Source organism: Erinaceus europaeus, chromosome 13, assembly GCF_950295315.1.
Source record: "Erinaceus europaeus chromosome 13, mEriEur2.1, whole genome shotgun sequence".
NCBI classification, from domain to species: domain Eukaryota; kingdom Metazoa; phylum Chordata; class Mammalia; order Eulipotyphla; family Erinaceidae; genus Erinaceus; species Erinaceus europaeus.
The window spans coordinates 87,536,161-87,545,358 of NC_080174.1; the positions used below are offsets into that span (position 1 = coordinate 87,536,161).

The 9,198-nt window shown below is 47.4% G+C and overlaps 1 protein-coding gene across 3 annotated transcripts in view; it reads right to left on the reverse strand.

The window, feature by feature from the left end:
• The window catches only part of WLS (Wnt ligand secretion mediator), a 168,970-nt gene extending 167,135 nt beyond the window's left edge, over nucleotides 1–1,835 (reverse strand). The window contains exon 1 of one of the 3 annotated variants that reach the window (XM_060206396.1): nucleotides 1,488–1,834. In XM_060206396.1, the coding sequence (XP_060062379.1) occupies nucleotides 1,488–1,593 (106 nt within the window). In that variant the 5' untranslated portion in view covers nucleotides 1,594–1,834. Of the gene's footprint in view, nucleotides 1–1,487 lie in introns of all 3 variants that reach the window. The other 2 variants (XM_060206394.1, XM_060206395.1) reach the window with 2 other exon arrangements.
• Between the last annotated feature and the right edge of the window lie 7,363 nt (nucleotides 1,836–9,198).

The following is a 9,198-nucleotide window of genomic DNA, read 5'->3' on the forward strand; positions in this document are numbered from 1 at the left end:
AATCTGGAGACAGATTCACGCACACATGTGATGTCCCCCCCCCCCCCCGCGCACCCACCACCACGGGTGCCCTCAGAGAGAAGCCCCGCACAGGGTGCGAAGATAAAGCACACCCCGCCCCCCACAACCACCATGCGGACTTTCCCATCTGCAAAGTTTTTACAGACCCACTAAGTTTAACAGCTAAACCTCCCGACCCTGTCCTGTGGGCTCCAAAGTTGACTCTCAAGTTTCTACCTGGAATTGCCCTCAATTCCAGGGGGGAGTGGGCTGCGTGAGCACTCAGAGGTTGGAAGAAGAGGAGAGAGAGGGCAGCTGCTCCCAGTGGAAGGTCTGGGAGACCCTCTTAGACCAGGGGGCTGTCTGGCTGGGAGAGGTCCAGGCAAGACACGCCTGAAGAGATCTCCCTGGGATGGGGGGGTGTATTGGAGATGGAGGGGCTGGGGAGCTGTCACCTGCGGGGACCAAAGGGGGTTCTTTCCTAGGTGCCCAGGAAGAACCTGAGACTCCAGCCTCACTGGGTTTTTTTTTTTTTGGGGGGGGGGCTTTAAGGTTTGGGGGGAGGGGAGACTGCCGAAGAGGGTAGAAGGCCAAAAGCAACACCATTCGGAAGCGTGGGCTTTTCCTCTCCAACCTCTTCAAGTTCCCGCAGCGCGGGCTCAGGACTCTCCCAACGCACCGCACTGCCCCGCCCCGCACCGCACCGCACCGCAGTCCATCCAACCTCCCTGAGGGGTGGGGAGGGGGCTGCCACCAGCCCGCCTCCACGCCAGCGGGTGGGGTGGGGTGCAGCACGGCCAGGCACGGCGGGACACCTAGTTTGGGACCCTCCAAAGCAAACCCCGGCGCCCCCAACAGCTCTCCACCCACCCACCTACCCACCCGCGCGCACAAGGGCGGCTAAACCCGTGTACACCCGCGCAGCTCAAGACTCGGTCCCTGGGCTCTGGGGTTTGTCCACTGGGCTCAGTTCCACGACTCTTCTGTTGCTGCTGTTCCTAATAATGTCAGTTACGTTGCCCTCCGGGAGCTATTGGAAAAGCAACGGAGAAGGGAGGAAAAAAAAAAAAAAGCGCGGGGTGGGGGGAGGACGCAGGGAAAAAAGAAAAAAACACCCAGTGGGAGTGGGGGCTTTGGGGGGGTTGTGTAGGGGTGCAGTCAACTTTGTGAGCCCGCGATCCGGCGCCATGCTTCAGGCGCCCACCCCCGCCACCCCCCTCCGGCCTTTCAAGTGGATCCTGAAACTAGGCCAAAACTTTTCCCCTTTTCTCTGAGCCACTAGACTGGACTGCGCCCCACGGAGCCCCATGGAGTTCTGCTTTCTTAAGCACAATAGCCCAACTAATTAGATCATAGAAGCAAGGCAGTGATACTGTAACAAGTAGCCTCAGAGGCAGAGAGAGAGAGAGAGAGAGAGAGAGAGAGAGAGAGACCGAAAACAGAGAAAGGGGGGGGGGGGCTGGAAAGTTTGCAACTATCTCACTCACCAATCAAGCCTCCCACCAGGAAGGCAACGATCTGGAAGACGAGCAGAATCCCGCCGACAATGCACAGCTTCTTGGTACTCATGTTCTCAATAATTGCCCCAGCCATTTTTGCGAGCCCCCTTCTCTCTCTCTCTCTCTCTCTCTCTCTCTCTCCTTTTTCTCCTTGAAATAAATGCTTTTTGAAGATGTGCTTTGGGCTCCCCACTGCTCCTCGGGAGTCCTCTCCGCCCCCCTTGGCCTCCCGCCTGGGCGCTGCAAAACTTCAGGGGTGCCGCGGGGTGCGGGGCAGGGAGCGGGACGCCGGGCGCCGTGCGGCTTCTCCCCGGGCTCGGGCGGCTCGGGCTCCCCCAGTGCTCGGAGCTGTGATTGTGGCCGCTCCGCCGCCTGTGGACGCTTAAAGAAGCAGGGAAGCGGATCACATGACGCCGCCTCCCTCCCTCCCTCCCTTTCTTCCTCCCTCCCTCCCTCTCGCGCTTCCTCCCTCCCTCTCCGTCCTCCTCTCCTGCTCTCCTCCTCTCTCCCCCCACTGGCCCGCCTGTGCCGGGCTCCCGGCTCCCGGCTCCGAGTTCTGCCGGGTGTCGGTAAGTGACTTCTCTCCCATCGCTGCCCCTCTCACACGTCTGCTATTCGGGTTCCATCAGGGCAAGGTTGAGGTCGTCCCTGGGCAGTTTGTGCAGACTTTCAACTGAACACGTTGGCTTTTGGAAAACAGTCGCCACCTGCCCCAACTGCTACAGTAACTCTCCTTAGGGAGGGAGAGAAGACAGAGAGAGAGAGAGATTTTTAAGGTATCCAATAGATACTGAAATCAAAACACAAGAAATACAGAATCCAATCTCAGCTCCGTTTTCTTCTGCCTGACCCCAGCCTGGGTTATTGAGCATCAATCAATCAATCAATCTATCTATCTATCTATCTATCTATTCAACTAAATCTATCCTACAACCAACCGTTGAAGAACCCTCCGTTCTTAGCAAATCAGACCACCGCTCATCACCATATGAACTCGCCCCAGGGACTTCTAGACCTTGACCCTAGTTTCACCTTAAGGGAAAAATAAAATTCATCACCTTTTGGAGTTTCAATCCTCATTTACAAACAAATACATTTTTTTTTTCCTGGAAGATCTCTCGATGTTTAAACCACCTCCCTGTAGCAATGACTGCTGTGAACTGAACTCTCTTGTTTATGTTTTTCATCTCCAATTGTAATAACTTGTGTGTGCACAGTCTCGACCGGGTAACAGCAAACTTCTAGGACACAGGGACTGAGTTTTATGCATCTTTGTCCCCCCCACACACACACAAACTCCCCCCGTGGTGCCTAACAAAATTGAAGCTCTAGTAGGTCTTTGGTAAACCTTGGTGGGATGAATAAATAAGTGAATGTGAAAGCAAGCCCACAGTTTGCATTTCAAAAGCCTGAAAGAGACCTTATTTGGTTTAAAAGGCACCATATTAAGTCACAATGTTTGTTGTCTCTTTGTGAGGATATATTTATATTTATGCTTAACAGGGGGTGGAGGCGAGTAGAGGAAGAATTTCTTTATTCTATTTGGGTCCAGACTCCCAGAGAGGGATAAAGAATAGGGAAGCTTCCAATGGAGGGGATGGGATGTGGAACTCTGGTGGTGGGAACTGTGTGGAATTATACCCCTGCTATCTTACAATCTTGTTCCCCATTAGTAAATCACAAATGCATTTTTTTAAAACAGAGTTTGCTTATGCTGTCAAACCTGCTTTCTCCGTGTTTCTACAAACTAGTCCTTCAGTCAGAGGCACAATGTTTCAGTGCCCAAAAGGCCCTCAGGTTGGTAGCCCCTTTCCTCACACATCCCGCACTACTTCCACCCCTTGTAAGCCAATTTTGTCCTTGCTTTCTTCCTCTTAGAATTCCCTGGTCAAAGAGCTTCTCAGTTCCCATCTCTTTCTCTGCTTTGTTCCTCAACTCTCATTATCCTTATACAAGATGCCACGCAGGCTACACTTAATAATGTGTTTCTTTCCAGTCTGCTAGAAACTCCTTAAGAACAGGTACCAAATTTTAGGGACTTAAAAAATCCAACTTCTTGGAGTCCAGCAGTTGTTAAAAGCTGTAGATATACAGTTGTCATTGGATCAGTCTTTCAAGCTTTTTAACCATCAGGTACTGAGCCTTTAATTTAACATGTTGCAAACTTTTCTTTTCTAAGCGTTTCAGGGTATCAAGAAGTGAAGTCCCCTCCCACTCTCCTGAAGGAGCCCTGGTCTAGCTTTATTTATTGTTTAGTGGCTAATGACCTTCACTTTGGAAAAGGCCAGCTTTAATGGGAAGAAGTAGACAGAAATGTTGGCAGCAGGTTAGAAGTATTTGGTACCCACATGCAGGTAGGCCTCTGTGGGTTATTTTCCTGCCTTCCTAACTTATTCAGAAGCTTACATCATTTTTTTTTTTAATGGCAGGAATAGGTTTCAGGACCTTATAAAGAGAAGGAAGAATGCCCTTCTTACCTCTGTTGCTTGTTACTCCAAGTTCTATATTCTCCTTCCCAGCAAGCTGCCAAGTTCCACACATTTGACTAGTTGTTTGTTGCCTTTGGGTTAGAATTTCTTCCTTATTCCCAAGGAATTTTTCTAAAATATGGTGGGTAGGTGGGTAGGATTCACAGTTAAGTTTTATTCATCACTTGAGACTGTATTACACTATTCAATTCAAGAAGAAAGAAATGATGCCCGTATGCTCTTCAAGCTCAGTTGATTTATGAGAAATTCTTGACTTTGTGCTGGTTACACAGCATAATGGCTATGTGAAAAATGTCCATGCTTGAGGCTCTGCGCTCCCAGGTTCAGTCCCCAACACCACTATCAACCAGAGCTGAGCAGTGCTTTGGTAAAAGGAAATTAAAAATAAATAATAAATAATGAGAGGTAAGGAAAGCAAAAAGAAATTCTTAACTTTTTTTTATTATTATTCCCTTTCTTTTTTTCTTCTTTTTTTAACAGTGCACTGCTCAGCTCTGGCTTACAGTGGTGGTGGTGGGGGCTGAATCTGGGACTTGAAACTTCAGGCATTGAGAGTCTCTTTGCATAACTATTATGTTATTTACCCCTGCCCTTCTCAATTGATTAAATTAATTTACTCGCCTAAGACTTGTGGGACCTTTAAGTCATTTTTCTATCAACTGTTTTAATGTATCCCAGCCCTCAGTCCCCAAGTGTATCTCTTTAAAGTAACTGAGGTAACTCACATTTCCTCATCTAATAGAAAATAAGTCACTTGGAATTAAATACATATTTGCCACCAACATTATCCACTATCTATTTTGTAACTACTTAAATTTAAAAAGAAGTACTTCTTATTAACAACTAGTGCTTCTACTTATTATGACATCAGTATTATCAAACAGCTTGAAGGAAGACAAATGAAGTAGTCAATATAAGCTGCTTTTAAATGTTTATAATTTCTTTTATATATATATATTTTACATCAAGAAGAGAGAGAGAGAGAGAGAGAGAGAGAGAGAGAGAGAGAGAGAGGAGGAGGAGGAGGAGAGACAGAATACCCGTGGTGCCTTGGTATTTCTATATATATAGTATTGGGGGTTGAACCTAGGACTTTGTGAGTCACAGGTTATGCACCTTATGGTATGAATTATCTCCCAGCTCCTTACAATTTTTTTTTATATTTGACCAGAAAGAGAACTCACCTTTCCATATATGTTACCAGGCTCAAACCCAACTACCTGGGTTCAAGTCTGGCTCCCCATCTGCAGGGAGTCCACTTCACCAGTGGTGAAGCAGGTCTGCAGATCTATATCTTTTTGTCCCCTCTTTCTATCTCCCCACCTCTACTCAATTTCTCTGTGTCCTATTAAAAATTAGAAAGAAAAAAAGAGGGAGCTGGGCGGTAGTGCAGCAGGTTAAGTGCAGGTGGCACAAAGCACAAGGACCAGTGGAAGGATCCTGGTTCAGCCCCTGGCTCCCCACCTGCAGGGGAGTCGCTTCATGGGTGGTGAAGCAGGTCTGCAGGTGTCTATCTTTCTCTCCCCCTCTCTGTCTTCCCTCCTCTCTCCATTTCTCTGTCCTGTCCAACAACAACAATAATAACTACAAAATAAAAAACAACAGGGCAACAAAAGGGAATAAATAAATATTTTTTTTAAAAGAAAGAAGAGAAAGAAAGGGGGGGAAATGGTCATCAGATGTGATAGATTTGTAGTGTTGGAACTGAGCCCCAGCAATAACCCTGGTGTCAAGAAAACAAACAAACCAACAAACAATTTCAATTAGTGGGAGGGGTGCAGCAGGCAGGTGGCGGTGCACCTGGTTGAGGTCACATATTACAATGTACAAGGACCCAGGTTCAAGCACCTAGTTCCCACCTGCAAGGGGGAAGTTTTGCAAGTGGTGAAACAATGCTGCAGGTATCTCTGTCTCTCTCCCTCCCTACCTACTCCTTCCTCTCGATTTCTCACTGTCTCTATCCAATAAATAAGTACATAATAAAAATAATAGATCTCTTTAAAAAAATAAAGCAAGCAAGCCGAGGACAGCATACCATTATTGCCATTGCACTAGATGTAACATGTTGATTGGAAAAGACTGCATCTCCCACCTCAAACATGTCATTTATTTCCCAGAGGAACCTAGCCAGAGTCATAGTCCCACTCTGAGGCTTCTCATGTTTATAAATGGCTTTTGTCCATAAGTGGCATCTTTGTGGCTCTTTCCTTCCTGGAATTTTCTTTTCTTTTCTTTTCTTTTTTCCTGCTTCACCGCCTGTGAGGTGACTCCCCTGCAGGTGGGGAGTGGGGGACTCGAACCGGGATCGTTCCGCCAGTCTTTGTTCTTTGTGTCACGTGTGCACTTAGCCCGCTGCGCTACCGCCCGACTCTCCCTTGTTGGCATTTTCTAACTTCATAGTTAGTGGCTGTGAACATGAGCAGGCACTTTGAGCTCACACTCTATTATTCAGTGTCACTTTTCACTCATTTTGTGTGGATATATTTTTTCACAGTTATTTTTTTTCAAGCAGTACTACCTCTTCCCTTCTTTCTCTACCAAGCCCTATTATTTTGTTTTTTATGCAAACATAAGGCTTCTTCTAGCAGCTTTCTCTTTTTAATTCTTTTTTTTTTTTCCTCCTCCAGGGTTATTGCTGGGCTCTTTGCCTGCACCATGAATCCACCGCTCCTGGAGGCCATTTTTTCCCCCTCTTTTGTTGCCCTTGTTGTAGCTTCGTTGTGGTTATTATTATTGCCCTTGTTGAAGCAATTCGTTGTTGGATAGGACAGAGAGAAATGGAGAGAGGAGGGGAAGACAGAGAAGGGGAGAGAAAGACACCTGCAGACCTGCTTCACCGCCTGTGAAGCGACTCCCCTGCAGGTGGGGAGCCGAGGGCTCGAACCGGGATCCTTACGCCGGTTCCTGCGCTTTGCGCCACATACGCTTAACCCACTGCGCCACCGCCCGATCCCCTTTTTAATTCTTTTTAAAAAATATTATTTATTATTGGATAGAAACAGAGAGGAATGGAGGTAGGAGAGGGGATAGAAAGGGAAAGAGAGAAAGAGAGACACTTGCAGCCCTGCTTCACCACTCGTGAAGCTTTCCCGCTGACTTGAACCCAGGTCCTTGCACACTGTGGTGTGTGTGTGCTTGGCCAGGTGTACCACCACCCGGGCCTGCCTCGTCTTCTTCCTACTGACTTTGCATAGGAACTGTGCAGACCCAAGAGCTCAGAGACTCACTCCAACATCATCTTGACCTGAAGCTATTTAATACCATGCCACCCCTTTTATTTATTTATTTATGTATTTTTGCCTCCAGAGTTATGGTTGGGCCTCAGTGCTGAAATCCTCTGCTCCTGATAGCCATTTTCCCTATTTTATTGGCTAGGACAGAGAGAAATTGAGAAAGGAAGGGGAAGGTAGAAAGGGAGAGAGAAAGACACCTGCAGACAGACCCGCTTCACTATTTTTGAAGTGTGCCCCCTGCAGGTGGAGAGGTGGAGGTGGGGGGATTGAACCTGGATCCTTGTGCAGGTCCTTGCACTGAGTGCCATGTACACTTAACCGGGTGTGCCACCGTCCGGCCCTCCTCCACTTTTTTTTTGCTTCACACATCAGTAGACACCCCGCAGACTTCCGTCTTGCCTCTTGCTCTGCATCCATTTCTGACAGTGGTTGTACTCAGTCTCTGCTTAAGCTTTGACTCCTCATGTCAACAAGCTTGAGAAAATGATCTTCTGTTTCTTTTCTCTTCTTCTCCAAAAATAAATAAATAAATAAATAAGCAAATAAATAAATATGCAAATCCTGATCTCCTAGGTTGTGAAGGACAGTAAACAGATATTACGGGCTGGGTGGTGGCACACCTGCTTGAGTGCACATGTTAGAATGCACAAGGACCTGGGTTCGAGCTCCCTGTCCCCACCTGTAGGGGGAAAGCTTTGCGAGTGGTGAAGCAGTGTTGCAGGGGTCTCTCTGTTTCCCTCTCTCTCTCCCCCCTACCCTCTAGATTTCTGGCTGCCTCTCTCCAATAAAAAAAGATTTTAGGACATAACTCCCAGCACTCGGTAACTACTTTCCAGAGGATAAGGGAGGAGGTTTCTGTTCCCAGAGAGCAAAACGGCAAAACAAAAGGAAGAACTATAAAACTCCTAATTATAGTCTCTTATGAAATTGCCTCTTTGAAAGTGCAACCTGGAAGGGCAGGTAAGAGACTTTATAGGTTTCCAGAGGCTTCTGGTGGGAGGCAGCTGACAGCCTGGAGTAACCAGCCAACTCCTGTTGTTTCCCAGACTTGAAAGAGGCTATAGCTGAGAGCAAGAATTTCTCCAGTATTTAAACTCCTGAGGTCCCCAGAGCTGGGTTCCTGAAGCAGGGGTGAGGTGAAAAGGTTTCCATAGTGAAAGGCAGATGCTGTCTGAATTAAATGCACCCCTCACTCCCTTCCTCACCCACTTCCTCACCCCTTCCTCAGCTGTATTTAGTACTTTGTCAAGTTCAAAAACTCTCTTCCATCTGCTTCTCCCTGTGGAGAGTGGAAGTGAGAGTGGATCCTGGACAGGCCGACACAGCTGGCCTGGACAATGTCCCTGTGCTATGTAGAGAACACCCAACACTGTGCCCCACAGAACAGCAAGCAAAAGGGAAGAAAAAAAAAAAAAAAGGAAAGCAGAATTAGCATATTCATGTTCTCCACTGTTCAAAAACTAGGTAAAGCCACCTTTCTCCTTAATGATAGAAAGTGGGATCTTGGGGAGTCAGGTGGTAGTGCAGCAGGTTAAGCGCATGTGGCGCAAAGCACAAGGACCAGTGTGAGGATCCCGGTTTCAGCCCCCGGATCCCCACCTGCAGGGGAGTCGCCTCACAAGCAGTGAAGCAGGTCTGCAGGTGTCTGTCTTTCTCTCCCCCTCTCTGTCTTCCCCTCCTCTCTCCATTTCTCTCTGTCCTATCCAACAACAACGACATCAATAACTACAACAATACAACAACAAGGGCAACAAAAGATAATAAATAAATAATTTTTTTTTAAAAAAAGAGGGTTCATACTTCACCTTGGCCCTAGACCTTCTGGGAAGAGGCGAGTCCCTAACTTGGGTCAAGGCTCAATCCTTATTCCATGCTAATTGCAAATTATCTCAGAAGCATCACAGAAGAGCTCAGCATCAATGATAATTCCCAATAAAAACAGCTTCGGGCATCTCTGTGTAGTGTGGGAAAGTAAAG